The sequence below is a fragment of the Lepus europaeus genome, chromosome X, assembly GCF_033115175.1.
Source record: "Lepus europaeus isolate LE1 chromosome X, mLepTim1.pri, whole genome shotgun sequence".
Taxonomy (NCBI): Eukaryota; Metazoa; Chordata; class Mammalia; order Lagomorpha; family Leporidae; genus Lepus; species Lepus europaeus.
In genome coordinates, this window is record NC_084850.1 from 51,496,831 (window position 1) to 51,518,587 (window position 21,757).

Below are 21,757 nucleotides of genomic sequence, written 5' to 3' on the forward strand. Positions count from 1 at the left end.
TTCACCATTGTAAGCAGTACCCTGAAAACCCTTGTTTACCTACTTTAGGGTATGTCTTTTATTACTTTTTGAGGATTACTAGGAGTTGAATTACTTACCCAAAATTTTTAATAAACATCACCAAGCCAAGAGTACATTTATTGAAAGGGTAATGCCTATTCTGTGTCCTGTTCTTACAAATTTTGATCCTTTCTATGTGAATCACCTGTATCAATAAAATCCTAAGCACACAGTGAAATGGGATTTGGTCTGAAGGCTGAGATTTCAATTTGACTGTTACATAGTGAGAAGGTTCATCTTATCCTGGGTAGTTTACGTAACTACTAGTTTTTGTCTGAAATGAGTGTGTTGTATTCCTTTTTCAACTTTAGGTGCTAGACCCTCGACAGAAAAGAAAATCATATTGGTGGAATTACAACTGACACTAGGTGGTGTGGGGATCCATTGAGATCACAGAGTTGGAAGTCATAATAGGTCATCACGGCTAGGTAGTCACAATGTCCATATCATCCTTAGATTGTGCTTTCTTCCTCCCCCTAATAGGTCCACTTCCTGATGAATTTTAATGCTCATGTTCTGTATTCCTTATCAGATAGCTCCTATTCTTCTTATGCAGACTCTGTCCCATATTTATCTGTGAAGATGGGGCTCAAAATACTGAGGAAATTTTTGTTTATGCCATAAATTAGTACTTCTCAAACTTAACGTGCATTAGAATCAATCACATGGGAATCTTGTTAAAATGCAGGTTCTGCTGCACTAGTTCTAGGGTAGGGATCTGAAAGTCAGCATTTTTAACTAGCTCTAAGGTGCGGCTGGTCCATGGACCAAACTTTGAGTATCCGGGACAAAAACTACCCTGGAACTACAGCAGTGAAAGCTTCCCAACCTTTCTGCATGTCAATGTCACCTAGGATCTAATCTTTTGCAAATTTCAAAGGCCCAGCCATGCTTCAGATCAGTTAAATCATAAACTCTGGGGATGGGACACGGACATGTTTTAACAATTCTATGGAATTCCAATGTGCAGACAAGATTGGGAACCACTGGCCCACATGAAACTGCTCAATAAATACACATTGACTGGGTACATGTTTGTCTACTAGTTGTAAGAGATTGCCTAAATTAAAGAAAGACATGATTTAGCTCTCTGTCTACATTTCAAAATGTTTGATTTTCATTTGTGTTTATAAAAATGCTTTGCAGAAGGCATAAGAAATGATAAATTCCTATGCCTGGGAGTGGCTAACTCATTGACTCCTAGAGTGTTGGAGCTGAAAGGCGTTCTGAAACCATCTATTTTAATCCTCCCATTTTCAGAGAAGGAAATCGAGGCTGAGAGGTTAAGTGACTTGTTCTGGGTCACCCAGGAAAACTGAAGTAAGCCAGGGCTACAATCATTGATTATCCATCTATACTCTGTCACTCCCAATATTATGGACTACATTTTTTTCTAGGTATGGTTTAAAACTATCATTTGAATAATTAATTTGCCTTTTTTTTCATAAGTCAACACTTTCCAATGGAAACAAAAAGTCAATGAGTTGGAAGTGACCAGAGTTCTAGGCTCTGGTTTAAATCATCAACTAGTTTCTCTGACTCTGGGCAAGTAACTTTATTTTATATACCTCAGTTTTCTTATATTTAAAATAGAAATAATATAATTTTAGGAATTTAGTGTTGAAATGGATCTCAGACATTAATTGCTCTAAACTTTTCATTGTATAGATGAGACTTATGAGGTTCAGTGTGGATATGGCATATTTTTCAAAGTCATGCAGCAATGGACCGGAACCCATTCCCTTCCGCTATGACTCATTTTTCTTCCTATCTCAAAAGGGTAATATGCTTTGACTGGGTGGGCAACTGTACTTTGGTGATTTAAATAGTGATGTAAATGAAAGGTGCTGCTGCTCTTTCTAATAATCATGATAACCTGAATTCTCTACTATTTAGAAATTCAAGGGTAAATCTGACTTTTAGGACTACATGGGAAGTGTAGCAGATTTAAGCATATTCCTGATATATTTCTTAGTAGCAAATTTCTTTCAAGAAACTATCAGTCCTTCAAAAGAGGAGAGAGAATGAAGTTCATTATTATCAAAACTATTATCATAATTATATGACAAGTTGATTATGCTTCTGATGTTTAAAGAAAGTTAAGAAGGCCTCTGTGGAGACCTCAGTCAACCAAAGGCAGGGCCTCCAACCAACGCACCTTTTGCCTTTTTACCTGGACACACCTTGCAGCACTTTCCATCTATTTTCTGAGGATACTTGCAGGGGTATCGACTGGGGCAGTGGATTTTCTTACACTCTTGCTTGGTGACATTACAAGTGCAAAGCACACATTCCACAATGCCAAATGCCCGAAGGTTTGGGTGCCAGGATTCGCCATGGGAGTAAGTCTTTCCATTGGAAACACACACTGGAAGAGAACACAGGACTGGAAATTAAAGGCTAGGGAGCTAAAATGGGTTGCCTAGGCACAGAATGCAAGCCTTGAACTGCTTTACACATCAAACTTCCTCTATTTTGCCATGCCATGGAGATATGCATACAGAGCAGTCTAGGTGACCAGAAACCAATCTGGGCTGCCATGTTCTACTGTTAGCAGCCATTCAAGTTCTTTAACAGCAGCCTCTGGATGGTCACAAAGTATTGTTTTAATGGAAGAAAGAATGAACACATGAAAGCAGAATTCTATTTATCCTGGGCACCTGAAAAGGAATATCTACTAGAATGCAGTATTACTATCTGTAGTTCCATAGAAGATTTGTATGGCCCAAGTGGATGTGCTTCCAGGAATGAAGATTCTCCAGAGAGACTTACAGTCCAAGGAGGCTAGATGCAAAAACTACTACTCTTCCCAAGGGGCCAGTTGTTTTCTGATCCTATAGCAAATCCATCAGAATGCCAAAGGCTATGGGAGTCTGATCCATCCACGAAGATGGGTATGAAACTTAATAACATCAGACCTGCTCTCTGACGTGGGAAGGAAGGTGTGAACACAAGACTGACAGAGAAAGGATCTCAGGTAATTTGTGAAAGGATAGACTTTCACGCCTCTAATCTTGAGGCAATTTCCTCAGTCTCCCATCGTGCAGTGGCTGTGGTGATTTGGCTCCAGCAAGTTCCTGCCTGCTCTACAGATCTCCTTCTCTGACATTTGTTGAGTGGGAAGTGTAGTCACTGGCTCCATGTATGCTGAGATCCTTCTAAGAGCAAGCATCTGGGCTGCAGATCGAGGGTCCCATGAAAGGGAGGGCCACAGGAACATTCCTTCCATGCAAATCAACCCAAAGCCCCTCTGGCTCCTACTGTAAGGCTTGGAGTTAAGCTCCTGGATGAGAACTGCATAAGGCTGTGAATGGGGAGGTCTCAGAATGAGTTTCTGTCCCTTTCTGAGGGTGCTCAGACATTGTGGAGATTTCAAGCCATGACAGTGACTGGGTATGTTTCTCGTTATCCCCACCACCTCATCATTACAGGAAGACCTGTTGGCATCCCAATCAACAACATCTCCAGGGTGGGTTATATCACTTTAGGCGGGGGTGGGGGTGGGGAATAGCCTCACTTGGGGCTTTTCTAGGAATTGACTGATTTGGCTTCAAGACAACAGCCTCAGGATGAATCACTGGACTAATTTTTTTTCTCATCAAATCTGTTGGGTCACATTAAGAAATATGAATGATGTTGGCTGCCATTTCCTATCCTTTGTAAAAGCTTCTAGAGCACTGGACACTCTAACTGGTCAGTCCATGTAAACATTTCCAAGAACTAAAACCAGAGAGACTCCCAACCTTGCAGTGAGACAGAAGAGAAACTTGATACCTAAACTGTGAGGCTCAAGGTGGAAAGGATCACCCCAAAACAGGCCAGATGTGTTGTTCTTTCTCCTTCCCTCACTCATCGTTTCCCTCTCTTCCCCAGACAGTGACATTCCCTTCCAGACCATGTGATCAAGTGGGAATAGAGTCTGCTTTAAGAAAATTCAGGCAGGATTCAAGCTCACAGCGGCAGAGTCCTATTGCTTCTCTTCTCTAACAAGGAACCAAGTAGATGCATTTCAAAGGGCCACATCATTAGCAAGAAAGCTAAGGACTAGGATGAGTCATGCTACAGAGCAGGACAGGCAAGATCCTCTTACATAGTGAGGTTCCTACTCCCCTAAACATTTACAGTAAGGGAACAGGCCAGGCTTGATGAGAGACTCTATAGTGAAATAGGGTGAGATAAGTTTTCTAGAAGGAAACACAGCCTTTTCCTCATCAAGAAATTCTCAAGGTGATTTGAATCATTGAGCTGGGGAGTTGAGAGCTGGGGGTGGGGACAAGTGGTTCTCCAGTGAACTATAATAGAAAGGTCACTAGAGAACTGATGCATCCAAACTGATGGGGCAGATGAATAAATATAAACCAGCTGGAACTTCTGTAGGATACAGAGACAATCAAGGGATGAGCTTCAGCCCTGAAAATGAAGAGGTCTTGTGGAAATTATGGGATTTAGGATTTTTGAAGTCCATTTCCCTGTCATTTTTTAAGGCTTTGAAATGCTTTCAGAGCAAATGGATTCTAGTGGAGGCAATTTAGTATTGGAAATGAATCTGCATGTTTACATAAACTCTCTCCCCCCAATCCCTGATACCATAAATTTGCATCATCAGAATGCCTTGGCAGTTAAAAATAGTAAATTTCAAATTGAACACAGATCAATAGTAAGTATTTCCAATTCTTCTAATACATCACCTTTTTTTTTTTATTAAGGGCTTACTTTTGGATGTTCTTTTAAGGCTGTAACTTTCAAAAGCAATTTATTTTTTTTATCTGTAATCTGAAATTTACATCTAACTAGTAACAGATGTGATCAACTCGATTTGGCTTGACTAGCTTTATTGAGATTTATAGTAGGAGTTCTTTGTAACGGATTGTTTTTCACCCATGTTATTCAATCATTTGGTTTAATAATTTATTACTTTTAACCCATTCATAGAACTGCCTTTGATTTGTTTCTCCTTTAAAGGAAGCAAAACATGTTTGTGGTTTCATAAAAAGGAACCAGCTGAGCTCTTGCTCTGAAGCGCTGGTTGACAGGATGCCTACAAAATTAAGAAGCAGTCAATTGTTTGATTGAATTTCTCCTCCTCCTACCCCTGCTACCGGGAGGGTGGTAGAGGTCAGAGAATGCTGTGTAAGAATAAATAGGGCCACGGGATGTGTGTGGGTGCCTGCTGCAGCCAGCTGGTCAGCTGAGTGGGCCACACGTCGGCATTAACCTGATTGGTCCTTCTGGTACTGAGCCAGGTGGTTTCTAGAGTTCTCACAGGATTACTCATTTGTAAGGACAACCCCCTCATATGCTATGCATTGAACCAGAATTTCTAATGTACGCCCAGGAATACATATGTTTAACAAGAGCCCCAGGGGAATCTGGATGTGCGGAGGTGTGAGAATGGCTATTTTTAAAGGTATGGATAAGAGCTTCAGAAGTGTTTGGCACCGAGTCCCTTTGGATATTGGGTTCCTTACTGGGAAATAAACAACCTCTCAGTCTGTTAAAGACCCAAGGGATTTTCTCAAATGAGCTCCAACACCCAGGACTGACAGAAAATGATGGAAACTGATTACTAAGCACAAAGGAGACTTGATTGTGCTCTTCTGGGTGCTTACAGGGAGCTCCTAAGATTCCCCTGGTGTTAACTTGTCGCTGCTCACTTGTAGACGCCATGGTGAGTTATCCATAGGTGAATATGCAATATCCATGGGAGAAATGCTGGTTTCTTAGCTCTAGCCCTCTAAGGCCTAGGATAGCTGAAGCCCCAATATGGAAGCAGTATGAAAAGGGGATGCCCCTTACCTTGTCCATGCTTGTGTTTGTTGTTGATGACAATCTGCACGATGGTCCCTGACGCTTGCTGGGAATCCATAAGAGCTCCCCGGTGGCTTCTGGCCCCTGGAAAGCGGGGCAGACCTCCAGCTTGTCGACTTGGTGGAGGATCATAGTGAGAGCGGTGATAAGAATGTCTCTGTAAAATGACCAGAAAAAAAAACCAGATCAATGAGATTACAGAGACTGCGTTATATACATTAGAAGCCGTGTGATGATTCTGATTTATAATAGTGAGTGTGGAACTGAACTGCATATCTACCTACAGTAATAGAAAAGGAATGTGATCATGTGAAACAGCCCTGGAAATAAAGGTGAGTCTTTCTCTCATCTTGCAGATAGGACTAGGTTCACAAATTCCCGTGGAAGAAAACGATCAAAATAGCTACAGTGTCCTTCCTGTTCTCAAGACTCTCATACTCTGTTTAAGTGTTAATGGGCCAGTGCTGTGGTGTACCAGGTAAAGCGGCTGGCTGTGACACTGGCATCCCATATGGGTGATAGTTCGAGTCCTGAATGCTCTACTTCCAATACAGCTCCCTGCTAATGGCCTGGGAAAATCAGTTGAAGGTGGCCCAAGTATCTGGGCCCCTGCTACCCATGTGGGAGACCCAGATAAAGCTCCTTGCTCCTGTCTTCAGCCTGGCTCAGCCCTGGCCACTGCAGATATCTGGGAAATATACCAGCAGATGGAATCAATCAATCTCTCCCCCCCCACCCTGTAACTCGGATTTTCAAACAAATAAATAAATCCTTTTTTTATTATTATATTTATTTGAAAGGTAGAGTTACAGAGAGAGGGAGAGACAGAGAGAAAGGTTTTCCATCCACTGGTTCACTGCCCAGATAGCTGCAAAGGCCGGAGCTGCGCCGATCCAAAGCCAGGAGCAAGGAGCCTCCTCCAGGTCTCCCACATGGGTGCAGGGGCCCAAGGACTTGGGCCATCTTCTACTGCTTTCCCAGGCCACAGTAGAGAGCTGGATCAGAAGAGGAGCAGCCAGGACATGAACCGGCACCCAAATGGGATGCTGGTGCCACAGGCAGAGGTTTAACCTACTGTGCCTTAGTGCCGGCCCCTAAATAAATCTTTAAAAAATAAAAAGAGTTAAGAGGGCAGTCTACAATACAAGGCAGATGGAGACAGAGGCCACAAGAGAAGTATAAAGTGTGTGCAAATTAGGACAACAAAGGTTGCTAGACAGGGAGGGTTTGTGACCTGGGCCATGAAAAGTGGGTAGGCTTTTACAGGCAGAGATTGTTGAAGAATATTCTAGTGAGAGGTTTCCAAGTTGTGAAGGTGTAACAGAGAACATAGAGCCCATAAAAGGGAACGGTTGAAGGATAACATTCCAAAAGGGGGTTGGAGCCAGATCATGGAGGACTTTAAATGACAGGCTGAGGAGTGAGGACTTTATTTGGTAAGCAAGAGTCGGGGGTGGTGGTGGTAGAAGTCTTGGAGGAATTTTTTTTAAGTAGTTAAGTAACTTGATCAGAACTGTTTCAAAGCATTGAACCGTGATGATGTGTAGCATGAACTGGTTAGGAGAAAAAGAAAGTCAAGTATAGTCTTGGTAAGGTGTTCTGAGACTCTAACCACAGGCAACACCGTAAGATCACAGAGGGCAGAGGTGCCCTAGAGAGTTTATGAATAATAGAGTTGACAGTCCACCAGCATATTAGAATGTAAGTTCCGCAAAGCTAATGACTTTGTTTTGTTCACTGCTCTATCTCCAGTGCTTAGAAGTGTCCAGAATGTAGAAGGTACTAGGCTAATACTTGGTGAATGAATGAAACTACGGTTCCTAAGGAAGGCTTACAGTCTTGTAGTACCAACCACTGCTCTTGCAACAAGGGTTCAAGAGACATCATGTGTTCACTGTTCTGCCACTCACCCGTATCCTAGAAGCTGAAAGAGGCTGAGGGTAGAGAAGCATGGAATGAAAGCAGAAGAGAACATTAAGGCTTAAAGCTAAACAGCATTGTGATCCAAGAGCAATCGTTAGGGGTAAAAGAGGGATAACTCAATAAAATATCGGTCACAGGCAATTAAAATGGGGAGATCCTTCTCCATTTCTTTCTGTCTAGTCTTTTTTCTTTTAGTTTTTGAGGTAACATATCCTAAAATCACATTACAGTAAAAAAGCTTAATATTTCACTGAATAAGAAGTTGAATAGTAGAAAGCAAAATGACCCTAGTTTAGTGGGGATATAGACCAAGACTATAAACAATATTTGAATGGGAAAATGACCAATTCACTCATATACAGTAAATTTTAAAGTAATCACAGATCATTAAAGCTATAGTAGTATAACATTCCTAACCATTGGTTTGGCAAAGGTATAAAAATTTTATAAACCATGTTTGCATCAATACTGATATGTACAGATATTTATTAAAGTGGGAGGGAGGAAGGGAATATCAGTATGTTCTTAGAATTGTATCTGCAAATCACACTGAATTTAATCAGCTTAAAACTAATTAAATTAAGATTTAAAAAGGATTAGAAACATTGAGAAATATGAAGCAAATATGGGGATTTTATCTTTGAGTAGTAAATTATTACTTCTCTACTTTTACTACTTGTCTTTGCTTGAAATATTTTCCCAGGTAAAAGTTTATGTTTTGAATTTTTAAAAAATTATTAATTGAAAATTTGAAATAAAATTCGTTACACTTTTAAAATCTAATATAGTCATAAAATTATGTAAAATTGGAAATGTATGTCTCTAAAAATGGAAGATTGCGGATTTTATTTCATGTGTAAATTATGATAGAAATTTCATATTTGTTAGATAAGTGTTTGTTAGAAATGTTAATAAATATTTTGTAAAAATATTTTATGTCTTATATAAATTGAAAAACCGGTACATACAAAATTGTAAAAATATGTACAAGTGATACATTACTTTCTCTTCCATTTGTCACTTGATGGTCACTTGTGAATTTCATTTGAATTTGCAGAACATGCAGACCCAAATATACATACTTTTCTAATTAAATAAAATAAAATGGAGAGATCATTACATTAACTAGCAGAAATAGCAGAGAAACTTGGGAAGATGGTTATGAGGGCCTCTAATCCTATCATTCCATAAAACATTTATTAAAATTATGCACCATAGACACACCTGTTGCAAGCTCAGCTTTGGAAACTATTATTACTCTCCTGGTAAGAGGGAAGAGTGAAAAGGAGTTAGAGTAAGGGGACCTTCTCAGCCTTCGAAAAAGAACATTATTCTCTATTTTAGAAGAGCTCTTGCTATGGCATTGCTATTAAAAAACCACACAAATAAGAATTTGCATGATTTTTTTGTCATGCACTCAGATAGGATTCTCATTGCAAATATTTTTTATTCCCACAACGGCTTGAATGTCTTTTTCTGCCATGATCACTCACATTCCACAAAGGCCATTACAAATTGTTCTGTCCTTTCTGGAGTTTGGCAACGTTTTACTAAAGGAACACAGAAAGGAAAGTTTGTGTGTTGTGTGTCCTACTGATATTAAAATCAAGTAGTTCGATAGAATTGGAGAGGGAAGGTCACTGACCCAGGATAAGTTGCAAGTACAAGAAGTTCTCTGATTCACGATGGTGAGCACAAAAGGAAATGCTATGCTTCAGCGCCAGGGCACATGGTAAGGGTTGGAATAGGATTCAAGCCTCCACCCTCCCCCCACCAACAAAATAAAAGCCTCGGGAATTTTGATCACAGGCTCTATCATAGACCACCTTGCCCCTCCACAACCTTGTCTTGTCAAAATTTATTTTACAGACAGAGAAACTGACACCAGAGAGGAGAGGTGATGTATTCAGGACGACAATGAAAACTGAAGTTTTGGAGATGGTAGAAGACTAGGAGTGGGAGACAAAGAGAGGGGAAGATGAACAGAAGGCAGAAGAGGAAGATGACAGAAGAAAAGTATAAGAGAATGCCCCTAGCAAGCTGGCTAAAAACTGTGACAAAGAGAAGTTCTTTCAGATAGATGAAACACTTTTTAAAAAGTTTGTAGGGATTGGAACTAAAAGATAAGTTTATGTTCGTGTAAAGATGTTTGAAATCCATGCACAGAAAAGGTTTTTAAAAAAACTCAGGGAATGGCCTGCGCCGTGGCTTAACAGGTTAATCCTCCGCCTTGCGGCGCTGGCACACTGGGTTTTAGTCCCGGTCGGGGCGCCGGATTCTATCCCGGTTGCCCCTCTTCCAGGCCAGCTCTCTGCTGTGGCCAGGGAGGGCAGTGGAGGATGGCCCAAGTGCTTGGACCCTGCACCCCATGGGAGACCAGGATAAGCACCTGGCTCCTGCCATCGGATCAGTGCGGTGCGCCAGTCGCAGCGGCCATTGGAAGGTGAACCCACGGCAAAAAGGAAGACCTTTCTCTCTGTCTCTCTCTCACTATCCACTCTGCCTGTCAAAATAAATAAATTAATTTAAAAAAAACCTCAGGGAATATGCATATTATGAATAAACTCTGCATGGCTTTCAAGTTTTTTGCATCAACAGAAATTCATCTTTGAATTTTATTTTCCATGAACTTTTTGAAGTCCCCTCCTAGAACTTTAGCCACAGTGTTCACAGCCACATACACCAGTGTTTCTCCAACCTGGCTGCACACTAGAATCATCTGGGGAGTTGTAAAACATGCTGGTGCTGGGGCTGGCACTGTGGCATAGTAGGTAAAGCTTCCTCCTGCAGTGCTGGCATCCTATATGGGTGCCGGTTCCAGTCTCGGCTGTTTCACTTTTGACACAGCTCCCTACTAATGCACCTGGGGAAGCAGTAGAAAATGGCCCAAGTTCTTGGGCCCCTGCACCCATGTGGGAGATCTGAAAGAAGCTCCTGGCTCCCGGCTTCAGATCAGCTCAGCTCCAGCCATTGTGGCCATTTGCGGAGTGAACCAGCAGATGGAAGATCTCTCTCCCTCTCTCTTTCTCTCCCTCTCCCTCTCCCTCTCTCTCTCTCTCTCTCTCTCTCTCTCTGTGTGTGTGTGTGTGTGTGTGCCTAACTCTCCCTTTCAAATAAATAAAATAAATCTTAAAAAATAATATGCTGGTGTCTGGGTTTCACTCCCAGAGATGTTGATGTAACTGGTCTTGGGTGAGGCCTGGGCATCAGGATGTTTTTTAAATACTCCATGGAGGTTAATTTGAATCTTGACAAAAAGAATCTGTTTTGGGGTGGGGTTAGTCTCTGGTATGTGATTTTGACTCAAGTACAATGGCTCTTTTAGTCACTCCCCCAAACAATTGAAAGAGGTTTACTAGGGGCCATTCTGACCTGGTCACTTAGAGCAAAGGGGAAAAAAGCCTTTGGACCTGTAAGTGAAACTGGAGCTTATCTTAAAAAACCAGCTGCAAATAGGCTGCTGGAGACAGCAGGTCAAAATCAGTTAGTTAGAAATGACCACAGAGCTGGACTTTGTTTTATTTTGCTTGGTATTTTCATATTTTTTGATTTACTGTCTGGAAGCACTGAAAAGTAGGGAGCTTTGTGATTCTGAGATTGTACTAGAAATTTGCAAGGTGTTACCATCAGGGGAAACTGGACAAAGGTATACAGGATGTCTCTGTGTTTTCATTTAAAGTTTTTAAATGTCTTTTGTATATCTTTGGAATGTATGCTAATCCACACATCCATGAAAATGTTGTCTATTAGTCACCACTAACCTAGGACTATTCCCAGTTGTAAAACAACTAGGCCAGTTTCTTTCCCCAATCATTGTTCTGACAATGTGAATCAGACATGGATGTTTATGTTTTAGGTTGTGTGTATCCCCAAATCCTTCAATCTTCTGATGGTAAACTTCAGTGTAATCTACTGGGGGGTAGTAGTCAAAATTTGGCTGTTGTCCAAAACAAAATTATGCTTGCTTTCATGATTTGGCTTTTTATTTCTCCCTCATGACATACAACACACACACACACACACACACCACCTTCCCTAATGACACAAGCACCAATGCTTGTGAAATTACAACCTAGGAATCAATCAAAAATATTTCAAGTTTTCACAATAGAATCATATCTGAGCCATGATTCCCCTTCCTGTGCACTTTGTAAGACTTATTGAGATGATGCTTTTCAGCCCCCTTGGCAAAATAAAAACCAATCATCTGTGTTTCTGTTGTATTGAGGTTTTGATGGGTTCCTATAAATAGGAACAGTATACAAAAAGAAAAATCTATTGGATAGGAAATGTGTTGGTAGGGCTGTCTTTGTTTTCTCCCACACAGGAAGTTGGGCCTGCAAAGGACATTCAGAAGGGATTCTCCTATCTTCTCATTTAAGGTTTGTCAAGATCAAACAACAAATTTGAAGAGCTTCTTCCTGATTCAAAACAAATTCCTGCGCATTAAAATTAATGGAAACCTCTTCCCCTCCCCTACCACTACATAAATTTTGATCAACCTTCTACACCCACTCATTCAGCACATATTTATTGAGTGCTTACTATGTGCCAGTTACATATTTTTCCATTACTAAAGATGCTATTTATTATTCAAATCATATCCCACAATATCCATCCCTTTTAGAACAAAAGGAAATATTTATTTATAATAAAGTGGAACCATCTGGCCATTTTGGTCTACCAGGGCCAAATGTTTGTTTTTAAAGATAGGTTTCAAACACTTGAAAATCAATAACTATTTCAAGGTTTGTGCTCTGTACCTGACCTCTATTTGCTTCAGGAAGTCCTGGATTAAGTCAAGCCCTGTGACAGCAGGTTAGGAAGAACAATGAAGATGAGAAGCAAGGGATGGAGTTGTGGGCCATGTAAAATAAAGTAAAAAAGAAAGGATAGCTAAAAGTATTACCATCAAGACCACTGAGGTGGTCACAGTGCTTAGTGTGGGAACCTCTTAAGTAGAAAAGCATATAGTATATGGTAACTGAGCCCTAAACTTGGTTTAGAAAGACATCTGGTTAACAGCCACTAATTTAGCCACTCTCAACTTCCTCCCACAATAAAAAAAAATGGAGCTGAGAAAAGAGGAAACTCACAGCACACAAAAAATGAGGCTGACATCATATCTTTTAAAGATCTGGAAGGAATCTCACTTACTACAAAGCAAAAGAACTATATGGAGAAAATCTTTTCTTGGGATCTCTATTAGCCAGAGAATGGGGAAGACTACTCTCTCTTGTGGAATACTTTTTTGATATATTCAGAACAATGATCTCCACTGCCCTCACAATCCTTCAACATTCATTCAGAAACAGCAAGGCCCAGAACATAATATTGCTAGAGAGTAAAGCAAATAGAAATTACTCCATCTCACAGATGAAGCTTTGGGTTGGGTGTTGGCAACATAGGGCATACAAGTTAGAAACAGCCCATGTGATGGACAGGAACCCAGACTAAGCAACATGATGATGTTTGTCTTAGTCATTTGATAGGAACAGTATACAAAAAGAACAGTCTTTTGGATGAGAAATGTAGTGATGGTATCGCCTCTCAATCCCTACCCCACACCCTCACTACCCTCAGGCCTGACCCATAACTCCCTAGACTCCTGCTTCATATCCAATGCTTGCTGAGAACTAGTTCCTAAGAGTTTAGAAAAATCATTTAAATTTAATTGACTATAAAATTAATACATGCTTATGGAAAAGCATGAAATAATAATTAAGAGTAAAATAAAAAGTCAAAGTGTATCTTCCCTCCTGCCCTCTTCTACCCTTTTTGAGTATCACCTTTAACATGTTGGTAAGTGACCTCCCAGATCTTCTTGATACATGCTTACATATACATGCACACATTTTTTATGTAAGAAAATGACAGCAAAAATTTTCATCCTGAACCTCATTTTGTTATATATTATATCTTGAGGCTGGCTCCACTTTACTGCATTTGGATGTACCATATTCTTTTTAATAATAACTTCACAGTGTCCACTGAATTGAGTGTCTTTAACAAAGCCCTTATTAATAGACATTTATGTTGTCTCCATTTGTTTGCTCTTATTAAAATAATGCTACAATGAAGTTCCTTACAGTGTTTTTCTATAAAGGTGTGATGAACACTTGTTTATGTGCAATGAACTCTTATTCATATATTATAACATTTTATAAGTCCTTTAAGTATGATAGATTCTTTGTAATGGAACATTTCTTGTTCAGATTTTAAGAAGTTGAAATGTAACTTATTTTTAACATGTATTTTTTAGAGAGGGATTCTATTTTGTCAATTACTTCAAAATACAAAGAAACAAAAGATGTTATTACTATACATACAGAGATGCTTACTTGTGACGCTTGGTCTGAGATTAATGCTAACAACAGAAATGAGACATTGCAGAGTAAAGGGAGAAGAATCTGACCACCTTTCCTTTCTCCCAATTATTTGACTGAGGCCTAGGGTTTAGGAGAGGGTTTAGGTAGAGATAGCCAAAGAATTCCTCAATCCCACCAAGAGCATGGGGTGGACTGCCTTACAATCTCCTAGAAAGTCCTCACGGTTGAGGATAGGGGTGTGGTTTGCCTTCCTTATAGGGGACATAAAGATATTCAAATCATCATGAAAGGGTATCAATTTCTGATCTAGATACAAGGTTAGGGTTATGGTTTATTTGTGTTTATGTGCTGGCCATAGTTACCAATTATACAGCGCATTTAAATGGTTATAGGTTGCTGATGTCATTCAAATTTCAGAAGAACAGAGAATAACTGTATTAGAAATGGGCCCCTTTTTTATGGCCGGCGCCGTGGCTTAACAGGCTAATCCTCCGCCTTGCAGCGCCGGCACACAGGGTTTTAGTCCCGGTCAGGGCACCGGATTCTATCCCGGTTGCCCCTCTTCCAGGCCAGCTCTCTGCTATGGCCCGGGAAGGCAGTGGAGGATGGCCCAAGTGCTTGGGCCCTGCACCCGCATGGGAGACCAGGAGAAGCACCTGGCTCCTGGCTTCGGATCGGCGAGATGCGCCGGCCGCAGCGGCCATTGGAGAGTGAACCCACGGCAAAAAGGAAGACCTTTCTCTCTGTCTCTCTCTCTCACTATCCACTCTGCCTGTCAAAAAAAAAAAAAAAAAGAAAGAAATGGGCCCTTTTTTTGTATTTGCTGGGATAGTAGCCATGGGGAGTGGAAAGCTTGACATGATGGCTGTGGAGTGTTGAATTATTTGAACTATTCACACTTACTGCTTCTCTGTTGGCAGGTTGCCGGAAGATATCACCATCAGAATGTTCCCACGACAATTCTCCATCTCCTGTTTATCAAAAGGAGAAAAGAAAGAATCATACATACATAGAAGGGAAAACTATCACCCTTGTGACCCAACAACATTTTTGGTACTATGATCCCAAAGTTTTCAAGATGTTTTAGCTTTGTGGCTGCCCTTCAAAAAACAACACTGAAAGATTTCTCTGGGTGTGCCTCATTTATCAAAACAACTCTGAAGAAAGTTGTCACTTTCTAAATAGACCATATAGCAATATTGTCCATGATTTGGAAAATAAAAGGGAAAGTAATCCCTTTCCACCTTAATAGATTGCCCTATTGTCACTTTTGCTTACATTATTCCAGTGATAGTTAAGGATATTGTAGTTCTTATTTAACTTGTGTATAAACCACCCTTAAACAAAGCGTTTTTAGGGTTTTGTCTGTCATTATTTGTTAAATTCACCATTACAAATCTGAGAAGTTATGACTGGATAGGAAATGTAAGGGAAAACTTGCTATGAGTAGAGTGTTTACATAATAAACACCCAAGCCTCTCTCCTTTATTTTCACCTGACATACCTTTTTTAGGTGAATATGACTCCATCACTGCTGTCTTCTACACTAACTGCTTTTAGGAGGCTGATCTACTATCAGCCTTTAGGGTGACAAACACTCAACAGATATGGATATTTCTCAGCTGATTAAAAATAAAAATCAAGAGGGTCATTTCCAAGAGCGTTACATTGTGTTACCTGCAACCAAGCAAGTAGATGGGTAGAACCAGGTTTTAGAGATGTTTACTCTACTCTAACTGAGCATCAATTAAATTATATATAGGTATATCTATATCTATATCTATATCTATATCTATCAGAAGATAAATTTGCTGTTACCAGAAATTTCATGGAATAATAATATGAAAAGTGTGTATGTATATATATATGTGTGTGTGTATGTATGTGTGTGTACATATATATATATATATAAAATTTTCCATTCTAATTCATCTCCCAAGTTTTCAAAAACCTACATCTATATAGTCACATGTTACTGATTTAAGTATGCATCAGTATTATTGGGGATATTGTGCTATGTCATTGGTTTTAGGGCTTAAAAAGGACTGGAAAACTAGTTTGATAGCAATATTAGGATCAGATAGTGCCTTATAACAAAGTATGGCCTTGTCCCTTCATAATTCAAAGATCATCTTAGGAGAAAAATGAGGAATTTTGAAGATTTGACTGATCGACAGGACAATCTCTCTAAAAGACCACTTTGATTGTATAATCATATCATTTCCTGATCAAAACACTCAGTGGATTCCCATCCAAGACTCTCACAATTAGCCCCTACCTCATTTTTATTGAACATGTGTCTCCCGCCCAATTATCTCAGCTACATTAAAATGGGAACCCTTTGATGTTCTTGCTCTTCATTGAACATGTGACTCCCATTCTCGGTTCCAAGGTTTACTTCCAGGGTTTACTTCATGTTATTTTTCTTTGAAAATCACCTTTCTATCTTGCCCTACCTGTGGCTATGAAAGCCATTTAGGTTTGTTCCCCCTTTCAAAGCCTTCCCCAAACTCATATTTCTGATTGCCTAAAGGACATCCTGTAGGCTGAGAAATGTAGAAGACTTCACACATAACTTTGTCCAACAGCTCCATTTAAGAGATAGAGAAACCAGGGCTCAGAGAGGGTAAGTAGCCAACCACAGCCAAATAATAAGCTTGTGAGAATGAACATTAAAATCCCAGGTTTCAGGACTGGTGCTGTGGTGTAGTGGGTAAAGCCACCACCTGAAGTGCTGGCATCCCCTGTGGGCGCCAGTTCGAGTCCCGGCTGCTCCACTTCTCATCCAGCTCTCTGCTATGGCCTGGGAAAGCAGCAGAGGATGGCCCAAGTGCTTGGGCCCCTGCACCCACATGGGAGACCCAGAAGAAACTCCTGCCTCCTGGCTTCAGCTCAGCTCAGCTGTGGCCATTGTGGCCACTTGGGGAGTGAACCAGTGGATAGAAAAACCTCTCTCTCTGCCTCCCCTTCTCTCTCCGTGTAATTCTGACTTTCAAATAAATAAATAAATCTTTTAAAAAAAAGAAACCCCAGATTCCCTGGCTCCCAAAAAGGTATGAGAGTACTTTAAAAAATATCATGTAGGATCTCTGTCATTAATGTGCTGTACACTGTGATTTAATGCTATAACTAGTACTCCAACAGTATTTTTCACTTTGTGTTGCTATGTGAGGGCAAACTGTTGAAATCTTTATTTTATATATACTAAACTGATTTTCTGTATATAAAGAGAATTGAAAATGAATATTGATGTGAATGGAAAGGGAGAGAGAGTGGGAAAGGGGAGGGTTGCGGGTGGGAGGGAAGTTATGGAGGGGGAAGCCATTGTAATCCATAAGCTGTACTTTGGAAATTTATATTCATTAAATAAAAGATAAAAAAATAGCTTCAGAACAATTCTAAAATAAAATAAAATAAAAGTTTGGCAGAAAATGAAATTAAATGATGAACTTATCTTTGTGCCAAAAAAATGAATCCATGCATTGAAGGAGGGGGGGTCTTTAAAAAAGCTCATGGAAAATGCATATTATATAAAAACTATGCATGAATTTCAAAATTTTTGTACTAAAATAAACATCATTTAATTCTATTTTCCATGAACTTTTTGAAGTACTTCCTCATGTATACTCTGTAGTAGGATTTTTTTTATTTGTATTATTCATGGCTATATCACCATTACTTATCACAGTGCTTGCCACATAGTAGTCACTCGGTAAATACTTACCAAATGACAAAATTGAGAGGCCTTCCCTCGCCATCCTACCTAAAATTTCAATCCCACTTTGTTTTTTCTTATCGTCCCACTTGCTTTCTGTCCTTAGCACTTATCACTGTCTTACATCTTATATTTCATATACCATGCTTATTGTCTGCTTTCCCCTACCACAATGCTCCCATGAGGACAAGGAGTTTTGTTTAGCATATTGACTTATAACTCCAACTACAGTAGTGCTGAGCACGTAGTACTCATTCAACACTTGCTGAAGGAGCGAATACTAAACCAGGTACAATATTTTGTGCTCTTCATGTTCCCTGAGCATGCCGTGTTTCCCTGGGAAGACTGTAAGCCCCCTGAAACAGCAGGTCATGTCTTAGACCATTTGTGCATCCCCTAGCTCACTGTTTCTCAAAGTATGGTTCCTGAACCAGAAGCAGCCGCATCTTGAGAAAACGTGTGAGAAATGCAAATTGTCAAGCCCCACCCAGACCTAGTAAGACACAAACACTGGCATGGGGGTCAGGGATCTGGGTTTGGGCAAGCCCCTTCAGGGGATTCTGATGCATGCAGGAGTTTGAAAAGAACTGGGCTGGAACATTCAGCATATTGGTGGGAACACACTAGGTGTTCAAAATACAGATTGAATTTAATTTCAATAAAAAAATACAGAATGGAGTGCTTGGTCAATAGTATACTTTCGTCTTCCTGGTTACTCCATGTCTGAGTAAAGAGAGTTAGCAAAAACTGCAGACAGACCCATGTGAAAACGCTAACTGACTGACCATAGCTTGCTCTGAGCATCTGCCTAGTCTTAGAGCAGAAGGGTAAGATCCAGATGCAAGATGTGATCAGGAAGCAGGAAGGTAAAGGAGAAGACAGTATAAAATGACTCTGGCTGCAAATCTGGAGGGCTGGGGAATGGCACTGACAGTGACTGAGTGGAAGTCAACTTAGATGGACTCGTCCTGCTTTAGCTGGCAGTGCTGAGTCCAAGCCATATGATAGCAGACCAGAAAGAAGACGAGAAACCAGAAAAAGGGCCACCAGTAAATGGCAAAACAAACTGTAAAATCATTTTAAAAATGTAAAATCCATAGGATGTGGTCTCAAGACTAAATCAAGTAGCCAAAAGAGAGAAAACAAATCATGAAGGACAAACGACAGAAGAGCTCTCTTCAGCAAATGTCCTTTAAAAGTATAGATTTCACGATTAGTATTGACATGAAAGGTTTACCTAGCATGGCCTTCTGAGAAGTTCAATTTTTAAAATGGGCTTTCATAATGTCAAAGCATTATAGAAGCATACAGTCCCTGTTACAAATGAGATGAAGCGGGTGAATGTTAAGCATGGGAGCAGAGTATTAGTACACAACTTCAGATGAATGTGGCGCAACCTGTATTTGAAAACCCAAGCACTTCTGGATAGACATGTCTACCTAAATTTGAACCATCTCAGTTCATTAAAAACTACCATAGCCAATCCATTATTTCTGAGTATCTAACTATGTATGTATGTATGTATGTATGTATTTATCTATCTTACACAAATGTATATAAACACTAGGAACACCTAGCATTTCCGTTGCCTCTGCAATGTCGAAGTCATCAATATGGCATTATCTAAGCTTGAATGTTCTATTAAGTAGCTGCCAATGATTTCAACATTTTAGTTATTCTATTAAATTTAAACTATAAACTGAAGACATCTTAAATGTCAATATTTTGTGTGCTAATAGTGGTTCTTTAGACCTGGGTAGTTTCTGTCTGGGTAGCTGAAAATAGGTCATATATATATATATATATAATCTTAGATACTATATTTTGGGAAAAAAGTAGACACCAATACCCTAAATAAACATATTTATTATCTTTTTGATTCACTGGATAATCTATCTTGAGTGAGATGGAGCCTCTTTCTTTCAGCCAAGGCTTTTTTGTAAAAAAATAATGATTCTAATGGAGACAGATGGATTCTAGTTAATTCCGAGAAGCAACAAGATGTAATTTTAACCAATTTTTTAAACCAAAATGAAAAACAACTCTAGTGTACTGTATGTCAAACAATATTCATTTAACCTTAAAAGCCACATGTGTTGTTTATTCAAACCTCAATTATACTCTGAGTGGTACCCTATGGAGCTGGAATGGTTTGGCTTTCTGGTAATGGGAGAAATGAAGAACAAGTATTTAAAAAATGGTCAAAAGCTAGGCCGAAGTTCAGACTGTTTATAACTCCCATGGCTTCCATTAATCTCCAGTTGGCTTGAACAGGTCAGGGAAGCAAGCCCTATCCTCTCAAAAGGACTGAGTGTACAATGAAATTCTGAAATACCCACAAAGGTAAGTATCAGGCAGCAAAATTATGCCAGCATGAGGCTACTTCCGAACCACACAAGACATCATAAATAGGGTGGCCAGAGGGCCCAATTTATTTGGGACAATCTAGATTTATGGCTTATTTTTCTAGCAGACATTAATTATCATGACTGCCACTTTTGTTTTCAAAAGTGTTTTGGTTTGGATAGTAAATTATATAGTTTCTTTAATTATAAAGCAAATATTAAAAATGAAATGACTCTTTGAGGTGGGATGTACGAGATGAACTTTCAGAGAAATGAAGTGAAATAAGCAGAATCTGAGCAAATAGTGAAAAGATTTTTGAGGGAAAGTAGAAGAGGGCACCAAGAAAAAAAATCCCATTGTGAAATTTCCACCTACCATGTCAACAGGTTCTGTGGTAGAGTATATTTAATTGCCTATATTCAGTACCCAAGCTAGAGATGAAGTAGGTGGAAGCAGATGACCACAGGAGGCCTCTGCCATACATTTAATTCTACAAATTCTTCAGGGATGGGGACAGTGTGTTGAAATATAAAGGAACTTTTAACAACACTGAAATAAAGATTATTCATTGACAGACATTTGAGCTCTAATAATGACAAATAGTACTACAAGAAGTCTTCCAGTCTTATCAAATGGACAGTCATTTCTTTTTAGAAAGTACTTTATTATCAAATAAAATATTTGATTGTTTGGGCTGTCAATACATGCTCTTAGCATTTTTAACAAAATATTTGCTTGAGAAATACTAAGGCACAGACAAGGGGGAACTTCCTGCCAACAATAGCAAGCCAAATCTGAAGAGGAGTACAAAAGCATTTATCCAGAAAAATCAGCAATACTTTTTAAAAAGCACATTGTGAGAGTGCATGTGTTTGCAGGAAGGAATCAGGAGAGAGAAAATTAGGAAACTATTAGATGGTCTGTGCTCAGGACACACTTCTTTCACAATGAAGATACAGTTAAACAGATCCAAGGTCATGGCTAGAAATGGGGTATTGCTTCTCGGAGTAGTCCCAATGCATGCATCTGCTGGATTCTTACCATATCTGGCCCTTGGGAGCAGAGTCATCACAGTCTGTTCCTCCAAGTAGTCTCAGAAAAAAAACAGAGTTCCCAAACTTATTTCACTTCCCCAAGTTCACAGGCAATATAGTCTAATAGCTAAGAGAACAGACTGGAGCCAGACAGCCTGGATCCAAATCCTGGCTCTGCCCCTTCCTGCCTCTATAACTTTGGGCAAACAAATTAATCTCTCTGTGCCTCAGTTTCTTTATTGCTAAAATGGAGACAATAATGGCTACTTCACAGGGTTGTAATTATTAAATAAATTCATACATACAAAGTGCCTGGCACATGGTAATTGTCATGTAAGTACTAGCTATTGTTCCCTTCCCCCTTACTTCCCATCCTTTCTGTCCACTTCTTTTTCTTCCTTCTCCTTAAGAATAACTTACATATGGGAAAACCTCAGCTTAGGAGACTCCTGTAAGTGTGCTAGATGTTTAACAGAGCAGAGTTTGGATTAAATAAACAAATAAACAAAGCCTAGAAAAGGGAAAATTTGTGCCTGCCCATA

At 39.7% G+C, this 21,757-nt stretch overlaps 1 protein-coding gene across 7 annotated transcripts in view; it reads right to left on the reverse strand.

Moving 5' to 3' along the window:
• The window catches only part of CHRDL1 (chordin like 1), a 134,381-nt gene that overhangs the window by 12,491 nt on the left and 100,133 nt on the right, over nt 1-21,757 (reverse strand). For 4 of the 7 annotated variants that reach the window (XM_062183998.1, XM_062183995.1, XM_062183997.1 and 1 more), the window contains exons 7-9: nt 15,024-15,091; nt 5,857-6,025; nt 2,219-2,428 (exon numbers count right to left, since the gene is read on the reverse strand). In XM_062183998.1, the coding sequence (XP_062039982.1) occupies nt 2,219-2,428; nt 5,857-6,025; nt 15,024-15,091 (447 nt within the window). The remainder of the gene's footprint in view (nt 1-2,218; nt 2,429-5,856; nt 6,026-15,023; nt 15,092-21,757) is intronic. The other 3 variants (XM_062183996.1, XM_062183999.1, XM_062184000.1) reach the window with 1 other exon arrangement.